Here is a 24501-nt window from a genome sequence, read left to right on the forward strand (position 1 = left end):
GACTTAATATAAGTCAGAAGATATGGGGCAATAGAGGAGCATGGCTTCTAATTCTTGCATTAAATGAAGCCATTGCATGCACTTTCTGGGTGTGCATGTAATTGAAAGGCATCATTATGGCATCATTAAGAGCTGGATCCTGGCATCCTTTACATGCTAAACAGGAAAGGCCAAGGGCAAGTTTGGCGTGTGCATATCCTGATTTATTAAGGGTAAGTAAGTGTTTCAAAACACCTCACTTGGGTAGTTCTGAGTTATACATTATACAATACACATGAGGTTACCAGTAGTTGCTGTATTGATTACAGTCCTGTGGAGAACCAGTGACCTCCATAACTCTCTGGAAAATTCTAGAAGCAGATTCACCCCATGAAGTGATTGGGAGGTGGCTGCCTCTCTGTGTGGTTGCTGTTGTCATGTGATCAGCTTTCTCAGAAGGTCCATTGTGCATGTCAACCACATTTGCAAAGTGTTCTTTTTCATCAATCCAACATTAACTCCATATGCCTTGTGCTCTGGCACTTGTCCTCCCTGCACCAGTAGCAGTTTAATTTACCTGCAAATTGATCATTGTACTCTGAACTGCTGCACTAAATGATCTGTTACATGTTGATTAAACTTTTGTTGAACTGAGACTGCAGTCCCATGCCCTCTTGCCTTGAAAGGTGCCACACGGAAGTCGGTGGAAATACCTTCTGAGAAGTTTTCATAAGATGATATCGGGAGTTGGGCAAGACTGAACCAATGATATCAATTAGAGAGGATATTTCTGTTCCTTCCAGGAACGTGAAGAGTGGCAACCTATTTAAGCCACACTGCCAATTCATTCTCCAGTATATGATATAGGTTAAAGCACATATTTTTAATCCAGCTTTGTGGAGCCCAGTCTTGTACTCTACGCTGAAAGATGGATTTGCTTCCATGCACTTCAAGGATGTGGCTCTTCATAATGGGGGCAGGATTGGTCCAAGCCCTTGTTACTTCAGGAATGTTTATGAAAAGAAGAACTGTACACCCAGAAGCTACTATGGATGTTGTAAGCCATCCATCTTTTATTCTTTTATTTGTTTAACTCAAGGCATTTATGGTTATTAGTGCTGCTTAATTGTGCTATATTCCACATACCTAAAGTTTGTTTTTCATGGAATGCTGGGATAGCAGGCGCAAGAAAATGATGATGATGATGATTTTGAAGTATGTACCCTGCCCTCTCAATGCATCATTGCTCAGGGCAGCTTGCAGCATTTTTTTGTTTTTTAAGCATTCCCAAAGTAGCTCCCCACATCTGCTTCATGGGACCCCAGTGCTCTGTGAACCCCATTTAGGTATCAGCAGTAGCAAGTTTAGCATCTTGCCTATGCATTATTATTGCTCAACAGCATGAAGAAAAATCCTTAAGTGTTCCACAAAGATCTTCAGCAATTTTCAAGTCGTCCAAGAGGATTGAGTGGAGTTTGGGATACATTACTATTAAAGATGTAGTCTTCTGTGTCCAGGACTTTTACAGTCCCAGCTGTCAGAGAACTGGACTTTCTGACAAGCAGTGAAAGAGAAGGCACAGAGGAAGGGGGGGGGAGAAGCAGTTAGTCACAGGAATTTGACCTTTGTAGACACAGAGATGAAGAGACACAGAGAGCAGGAATTCATCTGCAAGGCTCTGATAGTGACACAGACACAGAAATAGATAGAATGCACTCACCCTGATCACGTAGACTCATAAGATTAGCCGAGAAGCGTGAAAATTACAGGAAGTGGAGGTGGGGGTTTCCCTGTTGGGGGAAAAGGGGGCGGAGCTCAGTCCCGACAACAGTGGCATTGGAGGAAGACTGAAATTAGTGGAGTTCCAACCAGGGCTTTTTGTTCAACCAATAAATCTTAATTAATCAACTGCCGCCTTCATCTCATGTGTGTGGGAGAGACCCAAGCCTTACACCAACCAAACCTTTCTTTTCTCCCCTGCCACCAAGGGTGAAATTATTTCTTTCAGAGGATATCCCAGTGAGACATATGAAGTGGTGACAGATGATGGGTATATCCTGAGTATTAACAGAATTCCTCATGGGAAACGAAATAACCGGAAATCGGGTGAGTGTGTTTTTTGAGGTATATATTATGTATACATGCAAATACTGTGAGGACTTTTAATTTTTTTGTTAGAAAAACAATAATTTCTTGCTTTGGAAACTTTTTACTTATTGCAAGAAAACCTTATACCAGATGAATCTAATTTCTTTTTCTGATGGAGTTTTTGATGGAGGTACAAGTCTGGTGGAACAAAGGAGTGCTATGGACATTGTGTAAGGTTTTTGACAAACTCCCCCTTGATATTCTTGCAGAGAAGCTGGTAAAATGAATACAGTTGTACCTTGGTTTTTGAACAGTCTAGCTTTTGAAAGTTTTGGCTTCTGAATGCAGTAAACCCAGAAGTGACTGTTTTGGTTTACGAACTATTTTTGGAAGCCAAATATCTGACAGGGCTTCCACAGCTTCTGACTGGCTGCAGGAGCTTCCTGCAGCCAATCAGAAGCCACACTTTGGTTTCCGAACGTTTTGGAAGTCGAACGGACTTCCAGAACAAATTCCGCTCGACTTTCAAGGTATGACTGTACTGGATAAGGTAACTGTTGGGTGATTTTGTAGCTGGTTGACTGACCAAACCCAAAGAGTGCTTACTAATAGTGTCACGGTCCAGGTTACAGGCAGTTGGAGTCCCGGCTTGGTATGTCAGGACTGGGTAGAAGACAGGACACAGGAATCAGCAGTCCAGGTCAGCAGTCCAGGGGTCAGGAAGTCAAGAGTCCACGAATCAGGAAACCAGGAGTCAGGAAGCCAAAGCACAGCTAGGTGGGTAGCGTGTTGCTGTGGCAAAGAGACAGAGGGAAATGCTGCTCCCGGCCCTTGCCACCAGGTGCTATGAGTCTTCTGTCAAGGCTCACCTGTGAGGCCGCGCCTTGCCCTTCCAGGCCAAACTCAGGAAGGCCCCAGTCCTGCGAGGCCCTACCAGTCACAGCGTCTGGATCCTGCATGCACTCCTGACAAATGGTTCCTTATTAGCCTGGAAAAAAGTGATAAGTAGAGTGCTGTACAGTGCTGTCCGGGTCCATTGTTATTCAACATCTTTATAAATGACTTGGATGAAGGTACTGATGGGATGTTCCTCAAATTTGAAGATACTGAACTGGGAGGGGTATCCAATGCCACTAAAGACAGAATTGGGATTTGAGTTGCTATTAACAGATTGGATAACTGGCCAAAACTTTAAGTAAGGATTGGGTGGCCATCTATTGTGGATGCCTTGTTGGGATACTGCCAGGGAGACAAAGTCCATCATGGCCCCACGTCGCCTCCGGACGTCCATCGATCTCCCGTAGACACGCAGTATCAGCAATTAGCGACACGAGCTCCAGAAATAGCTTGCCACATTCCAGGGCTGATGCATGCTCTTATCAGCAGATAATGCACAGTGAAAGATGCACGCAGGAGAGCATTGTTTATAAGTTTATTCTGCGTTAGTCAGAACAGAGAAAAACATGACTGCCTGCTTCAGTGTTTCAGGCACCGAGAGAGAGAAACGAAAGCAATAGAAAACATAAACTTCCTGTCAACAGGAAATACACAGACTCTGTGACTCACAAAGCCTGCTCCCTTTTTAAGGTGGAACGGAAATATCCTAACATCCTCCCCCTTTCCGTGTAACCTGTAGTACCTGTGGTTCAACCCAATTGCAACCTCTGTACATAAACCTTAAGTTGTTCTCTGTTAACAACCTTAGACAATAGATCAGCAGGAATTTCATTTCCTGCCATGTAGGACACCTGAATGAATCACAGAATCATAGAGTTGGAAGAGACCACAAGGGCCATCGAGTCCAACCCCCTGCCAAGCAGGAAACACCATCAGAGCACTCCTGACATATGGTTGTCAAGCCTCTGCTTAAAGACCTCCAAAGTAGGAGACTCCACCACACTCCTTGGCAGCAAATTCCACTGTCGAACAGCTCTTACTGTCAGGAAGTTCTTCCTAATGTTTAGGTGGAATCTTCTTTCTTGTAGTTTGGATCCATTGCTCCGTGTCTGCTTCTCCGGAGCAGCAGAAAACAACCTTTCTCCCTCCTCTATGTGACATCCTTTTATATATTTGAACATGGCTATCATATCACCCCTTAACCTCCTCTTCTCCAGGCTAAACATGCCCAGCTCCCTTAGCCGTTCCTCATAAGGCATCGTTTCCAGGCCTTTGACCATTTTGGTTGCCCTCCTCTGGACACGTTCCAGTTTGTCAATGTCCTTCTTGAATTGTGGTGCCCAGAACTGGACACAGTACTCCAGGTGTGGTCTGACCAGATCAGAATACAGTGGCACTATTACTTCCCTTGATCTAGATGCTATACTCCTATTGATGCAGCCCAGAATTGCATTGGCTTTTTTAGCTGCCGCATCACACTGTTGGCTCAAGTCAAGTTTGTGGTCAACCAAGACTCCTAGATCCTTTTCACAGGTACTGCTCTCAAGCCAGGTGTCACCCATCTTGTATTTGTGCCTCTCATTTTTTTTGCCCAAGTATTGCACTTGAATGAGTCCTTTCTGAATACACTCTCTTGCACGATATAGCTTAATCTGCAAGTACTTGGTTCTTTGCTTGTAACTCTCTGAGTTCAGCAAAGTCAAACAGGATCTATTGTCTTGATACACTTGTATAGGACATTTCACACAAACACTGATGTCCTTAAACAGTTGCATCAACCATTCACAATCCATGAGTGAAAATGACAGAGCATTGAGTTCTGCTTCACAGGAACTTAGGCTTACTGTTGTCTGCTTTTTGCACAACCAGTCAAACAGACAGTGGTTGTACATGTAGCATACTCCAGAAGTGCTTGTAGCATCCGTGGTGTCACTTCCAAAACTTGCATCTGCAAAGATTTCAAGACCTCCAGTCTTCTGACTGGTGAACCTCAGCCTGTAGTGCAAAGTCCCTTTCAAATAGCGGGCTATGCGCTTCAGAGCTTTCCAATCCTGAACAGTAGGATTGTTGGCATGTCTGCTAAGCAGGTTAGTGCTTACAGCTATGTCAGGTCTTGAGCATCTAGCAATGAAATTCAACTTACCTAGAATGCATCTGTACAGCGTAGTGTCAGAAAACGCTTCAGCAGTACTATCTACCTGGTAAGCTTCACCATCGGTGTGTCTGCTGGGTTTGCATCAACCAAATTCAACCTGGTTAACACATCAGCAATTTTCTGTGTTTGGTGTACCAGAAAATTACCTGCTCGGTCCCTCTCCACCTGTAGAGAAAGATAGTTGGATACCTCACCAAGATCCTTCATATCAAAGTGCTCCTTCAGCTGAGCTAGGGTGCTTTGGTACAAAGGCTGATTCTTTCAAAACATCAGAAGATCATCAACAAAACATAAACAATACAGTTTGTTTTGCCCCTCCTCCTTGACAAACACACATGGATCAGCTTTGCCCTGGTGAAAACCTAGAGAAAGCAATGTCTCAGTGAGTTTTGTGTTCAAACACCTGGCACTCTGCTTGAGACCATATAAGGATTTCCGCAGTTTACAGACCATTCCCTTCTGTATCTGCATTCCATCAGGTGGAAGCATAAACAGCTCCTCCCCCAAAACCCCATACAAAAAAGCTGTATTAATGTCATGATGGGAAACATGCAGTTTCTCCTCCGCAGCTATCTTGAGCATCAGCCGAATGCTCTCATATTTGACGGTGGGAGAGTAGGTCTCATGGTAATCCTGTCCTGGTACCTGTGAAAAACCTCTGGAAACCAATCTGGCTTTGTGTCTGACAACCTTGCCATTCTGGTCTGTCTTGGCCTTGAAGACTCATTTGGTGCCAACCAGTCTCATCCCTGGGACTACCGGTACCAGTTCCCAAGTTTGGTTCCTATTCAAGGAATCAACTTCAGCCTTCGTGGCATTAAGCCAAGGCTCAGCATCTTTAGAGGCTAACTCCTGAACCTCTTTGAAGCTTGAAGGTTCCCACACCTTCTCTGAGCTACTAAGAACAGCAGTTGCCGTCTTAGCAAACTCATCAGCAAAACTCTTTGGAGGTTAGCCTTTCATGGCTCTCTCAGATCTGCGTACTAGACGCAAGTCTTCTGGACTCATCTCCTCTTTCTTAGGAGAAAAGTGACCAATGGTGAACAGTGGTTCTTCCAGTTCATTGTCAGACGCATAAGATGGTCTGACTGAGGCCTTTGCGCTTTTGTAGTCTGCTGTGTCATCACTGTCGCTGACATCAGCATCAGCGCCACCCACTGAGCTGGAATCCGAACTCTGATTGTCACCATCCTCAGCTTCCTCCGCTTCCTCAGCATCATCTGCTTTTTTCACATCACCTTCATCTTCTTCTGGGTAACTCTGAAAAATTCCCACATTTCCCCCCCACTTAGGATTGTACTCAACACTCCTTGTGAACTTTATGGACAGAGTCGGTCATCCATACCCTGTATGCACCTTTTTCGTACCCCATGAACAAACCATGTGCCCCATGCTTCCCTTGTTGCTCTGTGGGGTGTGTACCCACATGTCAGAACCGGATTCTCATGTGCTTGATGTGAGGTTTCTTACCAAACATCTTCTCATGGGGAGTACAACCAATAGGTGATGACAGTCTGCGGTTAAAAGTGTAAACAAAAGTCTACAGAGCCTCCCCCCAAAACTTATCAGGGAGATTGGCATCATGCAACAAGGTTTTCAGTCCTTGCAGCAACGTTTGATTTGCTCACTCCACAAGCCCATTCATCCATGGTGATCTAGGCGTTGACAAGTCATGCTGGATTCCCTTCTCAGTCAGGAAAGCTTCAAACTGCTGAGAAGTGAATTCCCCGCCTCGATCAGTAAACAAACAACCAATGCATTTACCGTGAACATTCTCCAACCAAGCACAGAATGCCTTGAACCTAGGAAATGCTTGCGATTTCTGCTCGAGCATAAACACATGAATGTACCTGGAAAAAGAATCAATTAGAACCACGAAGTACCTTGCTCCACCCAAAGAGGGTGCAAGTGGACCAACCAGGTCTGCGTGGACTAGGTGGTAGGGTTTGGAAGCCTGCCTGCTAGACTCCTTGCCTTTTGGAGCAACCTTCACCTTGTTCTCTGCACAAGATACACATTTCATGTGAAACTTACAGGGTTTGATGTTCAAACCCTCAACCAACTCTGGCATCTTGGCCAGTGCCTGCCAAGACAGGTGACAAAATCTTCTGTGTGCATCATGAATGCATCCTGCATGAAGAACTTTGTTAGTTTGTGCAACACAACAAGAATCAACATTAGACACAGCAACAGCTTTGTCATCATAAGTTATATAGAACAAACCATCTATAAACTTTGCATGCAAAATGTCCTCTTTGCCTTTCCTGATGACACAGATGCTCCTCTTGAAGGAAATCTCAAAGCCACGCCCAGTCAGCTGTGGGACACTGAGCAAATTGTCTGCAGCACCTGGAACATAAAGTACATCTTTGATGGTAGTGTGCAGACTTGCCAGTTTCACAGTCCCTTCTCCTGCAATTTGTAACGTCTTTCCGTCAGCCAGGTGGATCTCACCATCTTGAGGTTTGAAAGAGATAAAGAGATGCCGGTCTTTTGCTAAATGGCGGGTGCATCCTGAATCCACAATAAATCTGGCCTTGGCCTTTGGAGCAGCTTTTGCAGCAAGCAAAACCTTGTTTTTCAGCGGCGTGGGCTTTTGCTGCTTGCCCCCCTGCTCCTGGCCATCAGACTTGCCTTTAGCCTTTGGTGAAGCTGTGCCAGCAAACAAAGCCTTGTTTTTCCCTGGCTTGGGCTTTCTACTCCCCCCCCCCCGCCTCTGGCCATCTGCTGACTTCTTCCTTTGTTTATTTCCAGTCTTTGGACAAAACTTCTGAGTGTGACCTTGGGTCCCACAGTTCCAGCACTTCACAGCTGCCAATGCTTTGGCTCCCCCTGGAGGCTGGAATGCTGTCCCACATTGCTCCCCCTGGAGCGCACAAGCCGACTCAGCTGCATTCCTCCTATCATATTCGTTTTGCAAGGTCACCAAGACCTTTGTAGCAGTGAGGTCTTGTGCAGGTAGAGTCGCCAGCTGACTTGCCATGGCATGGTAGCTTTCATCCAGGGAGTCCAGGATGAGAATTGCAAACAGGCATATTGAAACCTCTCTGAGTCAATTCCTGTCTGAGATGCTGCAAATGTAAAATGTGGGCTCTCAGGTCTTCCCCTGGCTCCAAACGCTTCCTGTGCAGCTTTCTGAAGTAAAGCAACACAGACCCAGCCTCTTGTCAGAGATGACAGGCTCTAAGCCCCTCCCACATCTCACGGGCACTGGCCTTGCCAGCCAGGGTGATTAACTCTTCAGGAGCTACTGAGAGCAAAGTTATCCCCATGGCTCTTGAATCCTGTGCCCTCCAATCATCTGTCACAGGGGCTGGGGGGCCATCAGAAATAGTATTCCACACACCAAGCTTCATCATCTGGCCCTCACAGTACCTTGCCCAGGTCTGATAATTGTGGCCATTTAGCTTTGGTGGACACGGAGCAGCTTCTAAGGATTGTAAAAGATCCATCTCAGCTATTCACTTGAGCTGTGAGCCCTTTATGCCTTCAAAGACTTCTTATCTCGGCAGCACATTAATCATGAAGCCTCTGGCGCGGCTCCCAGACCAATTAACCAGCCAGAGTTCAAAGACTCTTGCCGCGGCAAAGAGAAAAGCCTTATTTTCTTTCGCTTTTCCCACATACCTCAACGCAGTCTGTCGCAGTCTTACTCTCCTGTAAGTGCCGTGAATCTGGGCCCATAACCTGTTGTTGGGATACTGCCAGGGAGACAAAGTCCATCATGGCCCCACGTCGCCTCCGGACGTCCATCGATCTCCCGTAGACACGCAGTATCAGCAATTAGCGACACGAGCTCCAGAAATAGCTTGCCACATTCCAGGGCTGATGCACGCTCTTATCAGCAGATAATGCACAGCGAAAGATGCACGCAGGAGAGCATTGTTTATAAGTTTATTCTGCGTTAGTCAGAACAGAGAAAAACATGACTGCCTGCTTCAGTGTTTCAGGCACCGAGAGAGAGAAACGAAAGCAATAGAAAACATAAACTTCCTGTCAACAGGAAATACACAGACTCTGTGACTCACAAAGCCTGCTCCCTATTTAAGGTGGAACGGAAATATCCTAACATGCCTAACGAAATGAATTTCAGTATGGGCAAATAATAATAAATAATAAATTTTATTTATATCCCGCCCTCCCGAGCCGAAGCCGGGCTCAGGGCGGCTAACAACAATAAAACAGTACAACAGTACAACACAACACAACACAACACTCTAAAATCATTCATTATAAAATCAATTCAAATCAAACCAATGGCAATGGCAACCATTGGGCCAGAGCTCCGCGAAGATTGCCAAAGGAGGGAGTCAGGCTGTGCCCTGGCCAAAGGCCTGGTGGAACAGCTCTGTCTTGCAGGCCCTGCGGAAAGATGTCAAGTCCCGCAGGGCCCTAGTCTCTTGTGACAGAGTGTTCCACCAGATCGGAGCCACAGCTGAAAAAGCCCTGGCTCTAGTTGAGGCCAGCCTAACCTCTCTGTGGCCTGGGACATTCAAGATGTTTTTATTTGAAGACCATAAGTTTCTCTGTGGGACATACCAGGAGAGGTGGTCCCGTAGGTATGAGGGTCCTAGGCTGTATAGGGCTTTAAAGGTTAAAACCAGCACCTTAAATGTCATGTCCTGCACAAATATAAAATTGGGAAAACCTGGCTTACCAGTGGTACGTATGAAAAGGATTTAGGAGACATAGTATACCACATGCTGAACACGAGTCGACAGTGTGATGAAATAGCAAAAAAAGCTAATGCTATTCTAAGCTGCATCAACAGAAGTACAGTGACCAGGTCAAAGGAAGTAATAGTGCAGCTCTATTATGCCTTGGTCAGAGTACACCTGAAATACTGTGTCCAGTTCTGGGCACCACAATTTAAGAAAGATATTGACAAATGCTTTGGAGTGTAGGACCTGAACCAATGGCTTCAAGTTACAAGAAAGGAGATTCCATCTAAACATCAGGAAGAACTTTCTGATGGTAGGAGCGGTTTGACAGTGGAATGGACTCCTCTGGAAGGTGGTGGACCTTCCTTGGAGATTTTAAAGTAAGGATTGGATGGCCATCTATCGTGGATGCCTTACTTGATATTCTTGCATTGCAGAGGGTTGGACTAGATGAGGGTTAGCCTCTATTATTCTGTGTGTGCAGAGGAGGATGGCAAAGATGATAAAGGGTCTGGAAAACAAGCCTTACGAGGAACAGTTGAGGGAATTGGGTCGGCTTAACTTAGTAATGAGGAAACTGAGAGGAGATATGATAGTCGTCTTCACATATCTAAAGGGCTGTCCCATGGATGATGGAGCAAGCCAAGGGATTCAAATTATAAGAAATCAGATTTTGACTAAACATCAGGAAGAACTTTCTGACCATAAGAGCTGTTGAACAGGGGAACAGAGTCCCATGAGATGTGGTAGACTATCCTTCCTTGGAGATTGTTAAGCAGAGGTCGGATGGGCATCTGTCATGGATGCATGCGTTGCAGGGGGTTGGACTAGTTGATTATTGGGGTTCCTTCAACTCTAGAAATCTATGATTCTATATGTACTTCAGCCATCTAGAGTGAGTCACTGCCAGATTTATTGAAATTTTTTTAAAGGCGAGAGCTAACAGGGTAAATGTAGACACTGCCAGCTCAATTTCCCAATGTAATTATGTGTGTTCTTTGCAGCTTTTACTTGGGCGAGAAGATCAGTCCAATGAAAATGTGGTAGGAGAGCTTGAAGGCGTTGCCTTTGTTAAGCTTGATTAAAGGATGATCTGAAAACTGAGCAGCAAAGGTGGTGCAATGAAGGAAGGGCAGATGGACTGAGCCTCCTGCTTCCAGTGCCAAGCTCCATTATAAGTCAATAAATAAATAAATTGTCCAGTAGCACCTTATAGACCAAGTAAGTTTGTTCTCGTATACGCTTTTGTGTGCATGCACACTTCTTCAGATACATGCACATGAAAGCTTATACCAGAACAAACATAGTGGTCTATAAGGTGCTACTGGACAATTTTTTATTTATTTTATTTATATTTCAATTGCGTCAGTCCAACACGGCTGCCTACTTTAATCTCCATTATCAGGTTCAAAGATCAAGCAGTAAATTATTTCAGCTTAATCAACACTCTAATCAATACTTTAACAAGCACTGCTACCTACGATTGGTCCACATAGTTGAGCTATTCATACGATACCAGATAGATGAAAGCAATCATTCACAATATTAAAGCTAGTGTTCTGATTCCTCATACAGTACTTTTAAATCAAATGTGACAAATACTGAACTGATGATTTATGTTGATTCTTAAAAATACCTCTACCTTGCTTTCCATATTGCATTTAGAAGATACTCATTCCAGACTGAAATACCAGACATGTGAAATTGCTGGGCTGCTCTGCATCCCACGTTTATAGTAGGTGATACACACTAGTGGTCAGTGAGGCAGATCAAGCGGGGCATCATTGTTCTCCTGGCTTCTTAACACCAACATCACTGGTGATTATTGGGAAGGAGAGCAGAGGTGCAATGTGAGGAGAGCTTGGCCACGTGAGGCTGTTCTGGGTCAAGCTGCCTGTGCCTTGCCCTTCCCTTCTGCATCTTATTGGATGGAGACACTGAAATGACTTATTGTAGCTATGCTTATAACTATTCACTTTTAGGTCCCAGGCCCGCAGTGTTCTTGCAGCATGGCTTGCTTGGTTCTAGCAGTAACTGGGTGCTTAATATGGACTACAACAGCCTGGGCTTTATATTGGCTGATGCTGGTTATGATGTTTGGCTCGGAGATGCCAGAGGTAACACCTGGTCCAACAAACACATCAACTATACTGAGAAGCATCAAGAATTCTGGCTATTCAGGTAGAGTGAGCTTTTTAAACCTAATTTCTTGTTTCTGGTTCCTAGTTTACCCTTTGGGGAAAATTTTAATTAGTCATGCTCTTCCTAGTGGAGCTATGTTTTTCCACCTCCTCTTATAATATATGATATGGAGGTATAGAAATACATTTCCAAGTAAGTAAAATTGGTAGTTGTCCCTTTAAACAAACAAACAATTTGTTTGTTCCTGGGGAAAATATAGCCTTGGTGAACTCCATAGAATAGATGATAGCAGATCAGCTTAACTTCAGGTGCAATTAGACTTGATCTGGAGAGACTCAATATTGGTCCTTCTGAATCTCTGCTGGAATTTGAAGCTCCTCAGACAGACATGGGTTGGAGGGAAAGCAGAGTCCTCTCCTGCCCACAGCATAAATACTGTTCTTCCTGAAACTGATATTTTAAAAATCTTTTTGTTCTTGTATTGCACTGGACAGAGAACAGGGCATTTTAGGCTTACACAATGTAGATCCCACTGCATATACATGTCTGTTAAACATGTTCATTTTTCTTTGCAGTTTTGATGAAATGGCTAAATACGACCTTCCAGCTTCAATAAACTTTGTCCTGAACAAAACTGGTCAGGAAAAAATATTTTATGTTGGTCATTCTCAGGGCAGCACAATGGGTAGGTTAGCAAGATTCGTAAACACATGCTGGCAATTCTATTAGCTACATACTTTTATGCGCAGTTGCTGTTGTATATTAAATTCAAGAGACATCTTGCTCATGGTACAGTGATGTTCCATGGAACCTATGGACACCCATGGAGAAGCATCTTGAATAAGAATCCCTGCATTTCGGTTTCCTGCATTTTCCTCCTTTGTGATATTTCCCATATAGGTGATGGTTCAAATTGGTTAGGGGGCTTATAAAAAGTGGTTTGTCTGGACTGAGAAACTGTTAAAATTCTGGATTGCAAACCAGTATCAAGCCTAGTTTGCAGTCAGAGTTTAGGTAACAGTTTCCCAGTCTGGATGTAACAGCAAGCTATAGTTTAATAACCCCGGGATATAATGTGTTAAGGCCCCTGAGACAAGAGGAGAAGAGAACTTGTTGGCTGAACACTCCTTCTTGGTCTCATAAATCATAGTTCTATAACCAAACCGGTTTGAAATTCACCTCACCTCTGACTGTCACTTCATGTTTTATTGGTTCTTAGTACAGCCTAGAGTGGCTGGAGAAACCCAGCTAGATGGGCAGGGTATAAATAATGAAATTATTCTTAATGCTGTTATTAGCTACAGTATGTATTAAGCAAGTGAATTTACAATTATTACACCACTGAGGAAATATATGCAGCACGATAAAGTTTTAAGTAGGTCAGAAACAAGGCAGGGCCTTTTCTGTTGTGATGTGTAGATTATAATGCACCATTTCTAGTAGGGTTGCTACCAGCGGTGGAGTCTGCCTGCCTCCTCCCACTCAGTGACCTTACAGCTGGGGGGGAGGAGGCAGTGGGTGGACCGTTTGGGCAGCACGGAGCCTGTGCACGCTCAAGACACCGCACTTCTCCCAGGAGAGATGCGTGGCTCGGGCACACTGCAGCCGCGCAGTGGGTGCAGCCTGGCATTTTGTCACTCCCCTCAGTGGTGACACCCGGGGCGGCCCGTGTCTACCTCACCCCCCTTCCTCTGGTTGCTAGGTCAAGATGATCCCAGAGGTGGACCCCAGTGATGTCATGAACAGCTACTCTTGCTCCACGAAGTACTAAAGATGCTTGCTATGAAGGGGTTGAACAATAGTGAGACTGGTGCATTTTCAGCTCTGTGGCTGGGCCCACAATTCAATTGCGTTTTGTTTTAATTTCCCCATTGCAAATAGCTGAAAGTCTCTAGATTTTGATAATGAACCCAATTTGCAATGGGGGTTGAATAATTTCATTTGCAACTGTAATTCTGCCTTCAATCCAGATTTTAGTTTGGTAAAATCCTCCATTTCCTTAAACACTCTGCTCCCTCTTCCATCATGTCATTGATTTCTGTTTTGAAAAGAATTTCTTGGTTTTTTCTTTGCTTCAAACTAAACTAAACTAAACTAAACTAAACTAAACTAAACTAAACTAAACTAAAAACTAAACTAAATAATAATCACCTCCTTTAGTCTAGACTCTGCAGTCTCCACTTCCGTCAATTTTTGTCTTTACATCTTTTTTATACCTACCACCCACTAATTCATCTTTCTTGATGGTAAAATTTCCTTGCCACCCACCAGTGTTCAATGGAAGGAGAATTCAGCTTGTGCCGTAGAACCCCCTACCGCCCACATGGAATCATGAAACACCCACTAGTGACCTAGTGTCCCACTAGAAACCAGGTTGACAATTCCTGGTCTAGACTCTCCAGTCTCCACTTCTGTCAGTTTTTGTCTTTGCCTCCTCTGACTTATTTGAGAGCCATCCAAGAATTGCTCTGGGGTTTCTTTTTGAGGGGGGGGGGAGGCAGGAAGTCTCAGCTATGGCTGTTACTCTTCATGTGCTCTTCAGCAATACACCTTATGTCAACCACATATGCACACTCTTACGGCTCTCCTCCTCTTGAGCCCAGCCCAGTTCCTTTTCTTCCTCTGCACTCCTTCCCACCACAAAGCCCTGGAGATGGAGGTTAATGAGGAGAGGGTAGAAGTGAAGGAGGGAAGACCCCCCCCATGCGCGCGCTCCAGAGAGTCAGTGTTACAATTTACAGCCAGCTCTTGCTGAGCTTAAGCTTGCAATCCCCCTGGAGGGACCGGGCAAACCTGGAGACTAGGTCAGCCCTAGAGCCCTGGCAACCCTAATACCTATAGAGTTCTGGTTTGCTGCTTCTCTTTTAAACTTCTGGCCTTTCTATTCTGTCAGTTTTTCACTGTGATTTCATGCACCTATTCCACTTCATTAATACTTTGGAAAACGATATGTGAGCTGAAACACAACCATCCTTCCAAATACACCCTTCTCTAGACTTTGAAAAGAAGTTCTGCATCCAAGAAATGTGCACAAAAATCATATACTAGGGTAAAAATGCATGAGTGGAAATATATACAAAAAAGCATTATATTTGGAAAAAGTGTTTTGCAGAACTGTGGGTACTAGATAAGATGGCAGACAAATCATGCAAGCTTCAAGAAAATTGCTCTAAAATGATTTTCATAAGCACTTTAAAAATGGGTGGGGAATCATCACCATCATTTTATTTGTACATCTCCTTTCCACAGTTAAAACAATGCTCAAGGCGGCTTACAATATGAAAAGATTTACATAATTACAAATATAGCAAAGTAGTCATAAAAATAAATAAAACACATTAAAAACTACATAACCAAACCAAACAATTTCTACATAAAATTACAGATACAAAAAGTTAATACCAGAAACATGGAGAACTAAACTTCAGATTTGCTTATCCTCAGTTTTAGCTACTATTATTGCTGTTGTTGTTTTATTTCACTAATCTTGTACGTCGCTTTGAATTTTTTTTAAAAAAAAGCTTCAGATTTAATTATAAATAAATAAATGTTTTGACTTGAAATGTTTGAATATAAATGGTCCCTCGCAGGGCATACAATTCCGTGTACTTGATTGCTTTTGCATTATGAGAAAACCGGGTTTAAGATTTTGTTACTGGGTTTTTTCAAGACTACATTGCTAACTCTATTCATTTCTCCCCCCCCCCCAGCGTTCATTGCATTTTCAACCATGCCACACCTAGCCAAGAAGATCAAAATATTCTTTGCATTGGCCCCAGTAGCCACTGTAAAGTATTTGACCAACACAGCTTTGACCAAACTTGCAATGGTTCCTGAACCTCAGCTCAAAGTACGTATTTCGGACAAAATATTTGTTCAAACAACAGAATGCAAATATTGCTGGATGTAGCTAAGTACCATCCTTTTCAGTCTATGGGACGCCCTCATGTATAAGATGCCCCCTATTTGGGGGGCCCCAAAATTTAGAAAATAGGGGCTTTGGGGAGAGGATTATTTGGGGGGGGGATGCTGAAAATCACTCACCCACCGGAACACAGCACACAACCGCTCATGTTGCAGCTGCCCAATTGCCGCCACTAGCCCTTCCAATTCCACTGTCGCAGCCAATAGACAGCTGCCCTTGTCACAGCAAGCAGGAGTGTGATTGGCAGCCTCTGGCAGCAATGGGGCAGCTGATAGGTGGTTTCCCCTCGTGTTGCTGAAATCGCCGCTTACAGTCTCAGGCTCGTGCCAAAAAACCATTCGCCCATCCCTTCTCAGCAGTACCCGTGTATAAGACGACCCTAAATTTTGAACCTCATTTTTGGGTCAAAACAGGTCATCTTATATACGGAAAAATACAGTACTTGGGGATGGCCTTTCCATTTGACCTGAGGCCATTTATAATGCTCTTAGACCATTAAAGAGCTCAAGCTAGTCAATGCTGCAACTTGATAGCACAGTGTCGTTTTGGCTGTTCTGTACCAGGACTTTTTTGGGGTAAAAAGAATGAGGGGCTGGCTTTTCTCCCTTGCTGTACGTGCCATGGGTTCCAGTTTCTGCTGTGGACAGAAAAAGAAAGGTGTTGGTATTCTGTACTCGTGGATACTGTTTGCATCTGGTGCCCATATTAAAGAATTTAGCGCAATTCTCTATGGTTCCTAATAAAATTGCCATGAGAAACTTTTCGGTATGGTGGCAGATCACACCTGTGGGTAACTCAGTTGCCGTTAAAGCAATAATTCTGAACAGTTACCTGGGAATGTATTTATAACAGTATTGCTTTATTTACAGTACAGTAAGCCTGTGCTCCAGGCATCTTGTATAACGTCAAAACCAAGTAGAGTCAAAACCTTTTGGGTTCAATGGCAGGTGGGATTGCCAAAGCCCTTTCCCCTGCAACCCTGCCCCCTTTCCACCTTTCTTTCTTTCTTTCTTTCTTTCTTTCTTTCTTTCTTTCTTTCTTTCTTTCTAGTTGCGGACTTAATTCCTTATTAACAATGAATAGCTCTAGGGGAAGAGAGCCATGCTGATCATATTTACAGGCACATGCGCCCATTTTTAGGGCTCAGAGACACTCGCTGATCATGTTGGAGGCTGTTTACTTGGGTCTCCTGTGTTGTCTATGTCTTCCACCCTGCTGCTTTTAGCTCTATAAATCCATAAAACAACATTGGAGCATGGTCAGTTTTCCCGCCATGTTATAGTCACGCTTGGCTGCTATGCTACACTTCTGTCCTTTTCAGATTTGAGGAATAGCTACTTCTCATCTTCTCAGCCTGGGGATGAAGTCAGGAGACACGACACTAAATTAAGTCACTAGGCATACAATAGAGCAGTAAGGCACTTTTCCTGAAATGACTGGAGAATTAAATGATTTCAAGCACATCTATTTAGCTACTGGACATTTGGCAAAATGTTTGCATAACTCATGTCTTTTGCATATTTGGGCTCCTACTGAACTAGTGTTCCTGCTGTGGGAACCATTACCATCTAGCTCGTTTCTGAACCACTTTAGAAGGACTCCAGCTGCACGTTGTGTACATGGCAAGATGCACCTGAACTGCATCACGTCTCTTAGATGGCTCTAATTACAATGTCTGTGTCTTAAATATTGCAGAGGATCATAACCTCCAACATTTCTCCTATAAAAAATAGGGACATCTTTTTATTTTATTTTATTTTATTTTATTTATTTATACCCCACCCATCTGACTCGGTTGCCTCAGCCACTCAGGGTGGCTTCCAACATATATGAAAACATAACAAAACATTAAACATTTAAAAACTTCCCTATACAGGGCTGCCTTCAGATTTCTTCTGAAGGTTGTCTAGTGACTTATCTCCTTGTCTGGGGGGCTGCAAAACTCCATACCCTTCATCATTTCTCTGCTGAAAACAGGGACATCCTAAGGAACAGTGGAACTTTCTCAGATCAAATCAGAAACCAGGATGGCTTCTGTAAATCTGGGATAGCCTCTGGAAAATAGGGACACTTGGAGGGTGTCTGACTGTGCTTGTGGGATTTGAATGGGTATTCTATCCTAAATGTCAGAGCGGAAGATTCTCATAACAGTTTTTTTTTTTTGTAATATTTTGTTGCTACTCGTTAGAAGTATCCATAGGAAAAAAGAATTGACTAACAAAATGGTGTATGTACTAATGTTTTTGTTTTGGCAGAAAATGTTTGGAACTAAGCAGTTTTTAGCTCAAGACAGAACAATGAAATGGTGTGCTACTTCCTTGTGTAACCGTTTCCCAATGGATTATCTTTGTGGCACTGCTTTATTCCTGTTTAATGGCTTTAATGTGCTAAACTTCAATATGGTAAGATTTCTGATTACTTTATAGGAGTGTGCTCTAAAAAAAGGTAGGTGTATGGAGGCTTCTCTGAAGTGATTGCTACTTGTGCCATCCATAACTTAATTACACTTAGACAAAACACAGAAGATAACTGCACATTTTGCCTCATCATTTTGTGTCTATGATGGATAGAGATTTATTTTTTAAAGGAGAGCTCAGAGTCTGGGATACTAGTAAAAGCCTGTGTGGGTGCCATGGTGTCTCCTGCACAAGGAGCAGTGACATAGCATGGGTTGCCAGTGCCTGAGACAAGGCAAGTATTGTACACCCTAGCGCCTGGACTGTGTGCTGTGCTTGCCCCATGGAAAGAGTTAAGTGGAGTGACCAGAGAGACTCCTCTCCACCACTGCTCAGATTCTGGGGCACTAGTAAAAGCCTGTGTGGATGCCATGGTGTCTCCTGCACTAGGAGCAGTAACATAGCATGGGTTGCCAGTGCCTGAGACAAGGCAAGTATTGTCCCCCCCCCTGGACGGTGTGCTGTGCTTGCCCCATGGAAAGTGTTAAGTGGAGTGGAGTTACTATGTAAACATGGATTCCTGTGTGATATCCCGATGTTGAGCTCTGGTGCACTGCTTTTGTTCAAACAAACTAAATGGAAGGGAAGTGGCTGTTGCAATTTGTGATAAATTCAGCTAATCACTTTGCGCTTTCTTACAGAGTCGAATCGATGTTTATTTATCACACTTCCCAGCTGGGACATCTATCCAGAACATGCTTCACTGGAGTCAGGTGGCACCAAAACCCTCTCTTCTGTTTAAAAACAGTTTTCTGTATTGATTGAAGAATGGGTGATCAGGACAGGCTTTTACAAAGACTTTTAAGAATGAAATGAATAAATGCGATGAAAAGAAAAAATATTTATAACTCAGCCTCTCTTTTTACATACTCCAGAAATATGTTTTGTTTTTATGAAAAAGGATTTAAAGCTGAGAGAGTTTTATTGTGTTTAAATTTTTCCAAACAGGAGTATTTCAAAAGCTACGGATACAATAATATCCCCAATGGATTTGTTTTTATTGTCAAAATAGTCCCTCTGCATGTAGATGGACAAAATACTACATTTCTGTGATATTTTACTGAATTGTGTCTCAGTGAAGAACCCAGTGCTACTGGAACCTTTGCCCACCTGATTGGACTACAATTCCCATCAGCCAGGCCACGCTGCCTTGTGCTGATGGGAGTTGTAGTCCAAAGCATCAGCATGGCTCCAGGCTAGCAAAGGCTGTGTCTTCATATCGTTGGGCAGGCAAGGCAGTGCTATGATTTGGGAGCACATGATCTTGAATGCAGTAGAACAGAACAATCTGACAAAGAGGTACAAGTCACAGACTTGTAGCACTAAATAACATGGGTTTGTTTTTTTCCTATCTGCGGTAGAAGAGGCATTGTAGAAGCGCATTGGAACCTGACTTGTTCATGAGAGTCATTTCTGTTGGATATTAATGCTTGTTTGTAAATGGTTTAAAAGAATAAAAGGAGAATTCCCTCCATGTTTTTATCCAGGTTTGGGGCAAATACACTATGGTGAGGGAGCCCCAGCAGAAATTTAAAATCACAAAACATGGAAATATAGGCTGTTAGAACTTTTAAATATCTCCCTTTAAGTTTCTTCCAAAACTCCCCTTCTTTCCCTTAGCATAGAAAAAGACCATATGTTTGGTAAGTTATAAATGGTTTATTTACAGAGTCATGTGCTTTCCCATGTGCATGAAAAGACAGGCACTTTAACTTAGTGTCATCTTAATTATTTGTATAGAAACACAAAGTTGGCTTGCTAAAGCCACACGATAGAAGCTTGGAGCATCTAGCTAAGATGTCCTTTCTGATTGGATTCACAGGGTGGAAAAGAGAATGAATAATGGCTTTGGTAGCCCTTCCTTCCAATGTGAGGGGGAATAACCTAGTTAAGTCTGGCTGGACTGTCTTAAACCCTTCATGAATTAACTAGGGTTAAACATGCTGGTTATTTGAGGCTCATATATCCCACAATCGAGTTGTTTCTTCCCAGCCACTGCTTCCCTTGTACCTGCTCTCTATTTTGGATCAATTCTGGGGAACCTTTTTTTGCTCCACAGGCCCGATTCTTATCAGGATCAGTTGCACATGCAACGTTTAACATCAGGGTGGGGCCTCCAATCTGTCAATTACCTAATGGATGTCAAAGCATCCTAATGGATGTCAAGGATGTCAAAGCTCCTTGCAAGGTGCTCCTTCCAGATTCCAATGCAAACCTCTTCCTGATTCACTTTAGTAACACTTCATTTCTAGTAGGACACGTGTCAAACATTGTCGAGATATCAGATAAACTGAGGAGGCGTAGAAGTTTGAGCAGTACTAAAAAACAGGTCTACTGCTTTCAAATAGCTTTGTGTACCTTTTTTTGTATGTTTACATTAAGATGAAGTTAGACATTATTGCATAGCCTTAATCATTGCATGGTTTTTGACACACTCAACATCCCGGTTTATGCCGGTGCCATGGTCTATTCATATAGCACACTTCTATATCACCTGCTTTGCCCATTTGGTTTTTCAAAGTATGGCACACCTCTTTTTCAGATTGCAAAGGCTGGGAAGTTCAAAGGCTTTGACTGGGGAAGCAAGGAAGCAAACATGCTTCACCACAACCAGGTAAGAATTTCTCACAAATTGAGTATTTCTCTCTGTAGGTGTTTATATGAGGGTAGCTACTGGTAAGGCTTGGCCACAGGTACTCGTGGCAAAGGCTGCTGCTCATAAAACACATGGTGGATAATATGAAGTTCCAAGGTAAAATTAAAAAGTCAAGGGTAACAGATTTAAATGAAGTTTATCACCAGGTTCTACATACACAAAATTAAACGGTTGTTGTGCCCATAAATATATTAACTTATTTGTTTATGTAAATCCAAATAATATTTCTTAAAGCCACAGAAGTGTCCGTCATGTCTTCTATTCTCCAAAGGGACACAAACCCTGTATGGGTGCCTGGGACCCCATGGGCTCTTGCCACCACTCGGCAGTGGGAGGGATGGGCACCTGACTTTTGTCACAGTATGCTCACCAAATCAGATCCAAATAGCACCTTTGTTTATGTGAAGTCAAAAGCCAATATGTTCAGTTGATACAGCTTTGTACAAAATAAAATAAAATAAATGGCAACCATCTGTTAAAGCAATGCATACAACATGGAACCATATCTCAAAAATAGGAACATATGCAAATAAACAAACAAAAACACAAACAAATGGAAAAACTTGCCAAAATAACATTTGACAATGCAGTGGTCATGGGTGGTTTCAATGAACTCACGTAAGAGGATCTGCTATTACTTTACCAACAATAGCCATTGCATGGATAATCAGGTTTCTGTTTCCCTCTTCACTGAGCAGCAGCTGCAAGTCATGGGACTATGTTTTCATTCTACAGTCCAGATACTGTTGGGTTCCCACGGGAAAGGGAGACGGGATGTGACGTACACTGGTTTCCTGTTTCCTTTGTTCTGTCGTTCTTTGTTGGAGTTGCTCTCTGCTTCTCACAGAGACAAGATGTATATTTGTATGCTCTCTGCATAGCTTAGGAATAAAGCTTTTAGCAATGTAGCACCATACCTGCCTCATCCTTTCGTTGCGAACACTGGATGTATACTCTGCTGGGCTCGATCCAAGATGAGCCGTATCAGCTCCAGATGGGCCGGAGCTGAAAAATTCTAACATCTAGCTCCATTTCATAAAAATTCCATGCATTGTGTCAATACAGTGACAATAATAATAACTGGAATGGCAAGAAATGTGGCATAATTTCCAATAAAAGTACATCTTCAACTTGTTGTATAACAGTCACCCATTTTATGTTCTCCTTAAGTCCACCAGGTGCTACTGTTCTTAATCTATAGATTCCTCTCAATATATTTATATATATATATAAAATATTGTCCAATAGCACCTTAGAGACAAACTAAGTTTATTCTTGGTATAAGCTTTCTTGTGCATGCACACTGTGTATCTGAAGAAGTGTGCATGCACATGAAAGCCTATGCCAAGAACAAATATAGTTGGTCTCTAAGGTGCTACTGGACAATTTTTTTTATTTTTTTATATATTTTGACTGTATCAGACCAACACGGCTACCTGCCTGAATATAGATCCCTCGTATTTCCTTCCTTTTAAATTGTGTCTATAATTGTTTCTCTGAACCATGTATGTTCTCAAAGCACCAATACTTTAGATTTAGCATCACGCTGCTCCTCTATACAATGTTTAAGCAATGACACATTGAGTTTTTGGTCCTTATGCAACTTTTGCATTCCCCTGTCCAGATCTTAATCTTTATTGTGACCATGCTAATGTGTGAGGGCATTATCTTCATTAATCACTCCCTTGAGTATTGTGGTTATATGCTTCATTAAGGTGATAAATTTGATTAAAATCAGGATTGCTCAAGGAATTCTTTTTACCACCATTACAACTCCCACATGGGAATTGGCGCAGCTTGATAATATCTAGGGGGTTAAAGAGGTTTTGGATTTACTTTAGGATATGCCAAAATATCTCTTAAATTTGATGCACATTTACTATAGGGAATGGTCTCCAGGTTCCCTTGAGAATATCTAATTTCTATATCCCAAAAATATATCTCAAATGTAATATGGGGATGTAAATTTGTTGACAAATTTGCCATATGCCAGGTGCCTATCTTCACTCCCCTGTCATTTAATGAAGATCATTTTTCTATAAAGCAATACATCACACCCATGAGGATTGCTTCCATTCTTTCTTTCAAATTTATCCCTCTATACATTAGCTAACTAAGATATAAGTCTGGTTCTAACAGCCATACTTGAAATTTGCCAGAAGAGTCTGTCTTGAAACTGCAATCATGTTTCTTCAGTGCTAACAAAACTGGAGCAGTAGAAAGAATCACTGTTGGGAATAATGATGACTGTTGGGAATAATGAGTCAAAGACACTGAGCTGGTTTGTAGGTAACGCTAAGCAAACCAAAGCTTGCTATGAATGCTGGTGTGGAAGAGCTTCCTGAGAGGAGAGCCTGGCCACTTCACAATTCCCTTGACTCTCCTGCTGTTGCGATTCTGCACACTAATCCCTAGTTTGGTTTAGCAAGTTGCTCAACCCAGGCATGTGGCTTGTCTTTCCCAAGGCACTGCATGAGTTGTAAATACGAAAACAAACTTTGGTTCCATCTTGTGGTTTGTTTGGAGTGAGACAAACCATGAGCCTGGCTTTGTCCTTAATGCTAAAGCAGCAGTAGTGAGACCAGAGAAGGGTCAAAGTGTCTGTGCACTCCTTTGAGGCAGAATGCACATTCATGATCAGTCATAGTTGGGCTTAATGTTACGTGAAAACCATCTCATTCCTACAGAACAATCAGTAAATCCAGACAATCAGTGCTGGATTTACAGCCAGGCAGAGCAGCCTACAGCCCAGGGTCTTGGCCACTTGATATTAAAAACAAACAAACAAACAGGCAGATGTTACTATCTAGGCTCAGTTGGTTAGTAACAGTAAGGACAAGAACAAAGTTCAGGTACTCAAAAAATCATAGAATCACCAAATAACAGAGTTGGGAAGGATCACAGAGGTCATTGAGTCAAACCCCCTATAATGCAGGACTTTTTTTGCCCAGTATGAGGCTGGAAGCCAAAACCCTGAGATGTAGGTTGACCGGGCAATCTGCACAATTTCCTCTTCATGGATGGGGTATGTGCACTTTCTTGCACAACTTCTGATGAATGCCCAGTTGTTATGCACATTAATAGTTCAACATGCGCATTAATGGTACAACCCTCAACTTAGATATGTTTGTGTTTTGCAAGTGTGCGTGTTTGAGCAGAGAGACTTTGCAGACTGTTTTAAAACTTTTTTTATCTTCTGTCTTTTAGTCAACACCACCTTTCTACAACGTACAATGGATGACTCTTCCAACAGCTGTCTGGAGTGGTGGTAACGACTGGATTGCAGACTCAAAGGACGTGGCCCTCTTGCTGCCTCAGATCCCAAACTTAGTTTACCACAAGGATATTCCTGAATGGGAACATCTGGATTTTATCATAGGCTATGATGCCCCACAGCGCATGTACATAGAGATAATGGATTTAATGCAGACTTATAAGTGAATGTGAAATATTCCTTCAGAACCCATCACTGTCAATGTGTGTTGATGAAAAGCACTACAAGATTTCTTAAGATTCCATTTCTCATATAGGTTCATCACAGT

General features: G+C 42.8%; 1 protein-coding gene and 1 long non-coding RNA gene across 3 annotated transcripts; one reads left to right on the forward strand and one right to left on the reverse strand.

The window, feature by feature from the left end:
* The first annotated feature begins 826 nt into the window (after positions 1 to 826).
* Positions 827 to 24501, forward strand: LOC309532149 (putative lysosomal acid lipase/cholesteryl ester hydrolase). Of its 2 annotated transcripts, none has more exons than XM_082222158.1 (9): positions 827 to 1036; positions 1968 to 2085; positions 11763 to 11961; positions 12498 to 12607; positions 15633 to 15772; positions 18103 to 18249; positions 18945 to 19016; positions 20846 to 20917; positions 24167 to 24501. In XM_082222158.1, exons 1-9 carry the CDS (start codon positions 908 to 910, stop codon positions 24398 to 24400), a joined length of 1221 nt encoding a protein of 406 aa, XP_082078284.1. In that variant the 5' UTR covers positions 827 to 907; the 3' UTR covers positions 24401 to 24501. The 2 variants fall into 2 exon arrangements, with proteins under 2 accessions (XP_082078284.1, XP_082078285.1); XM_082222159.1 differs by having other exon boundaries at positions 12498 to 12559.
* LOC309532205 lies at positions 13335 to 15438 on the reverse strand. Its single transcript, XR_014219648.1, has 2 exons — positions 14074 to 15438; positions 13335 to 14036 (listed from the first exon to the last, which is right to left on the reverse strand). It is a non-coding gene; the product is annotated as an uncharacterized lncRNA (long non-coding RNA).

This window comes from Podarcis vaucheri (genome assembly GCF_965113315.1).
Source record: "Podarcis vaucheri genome assembly, chromosome: 5".
In the NCBI taxonomy this organism is placed as follows: domain Eukaryota; kingdom Metazoa; phylum Chordata; class Lepidosauria; order Squamata; family Lacertidae; genus Podarcis; species Podarcis vaucheri.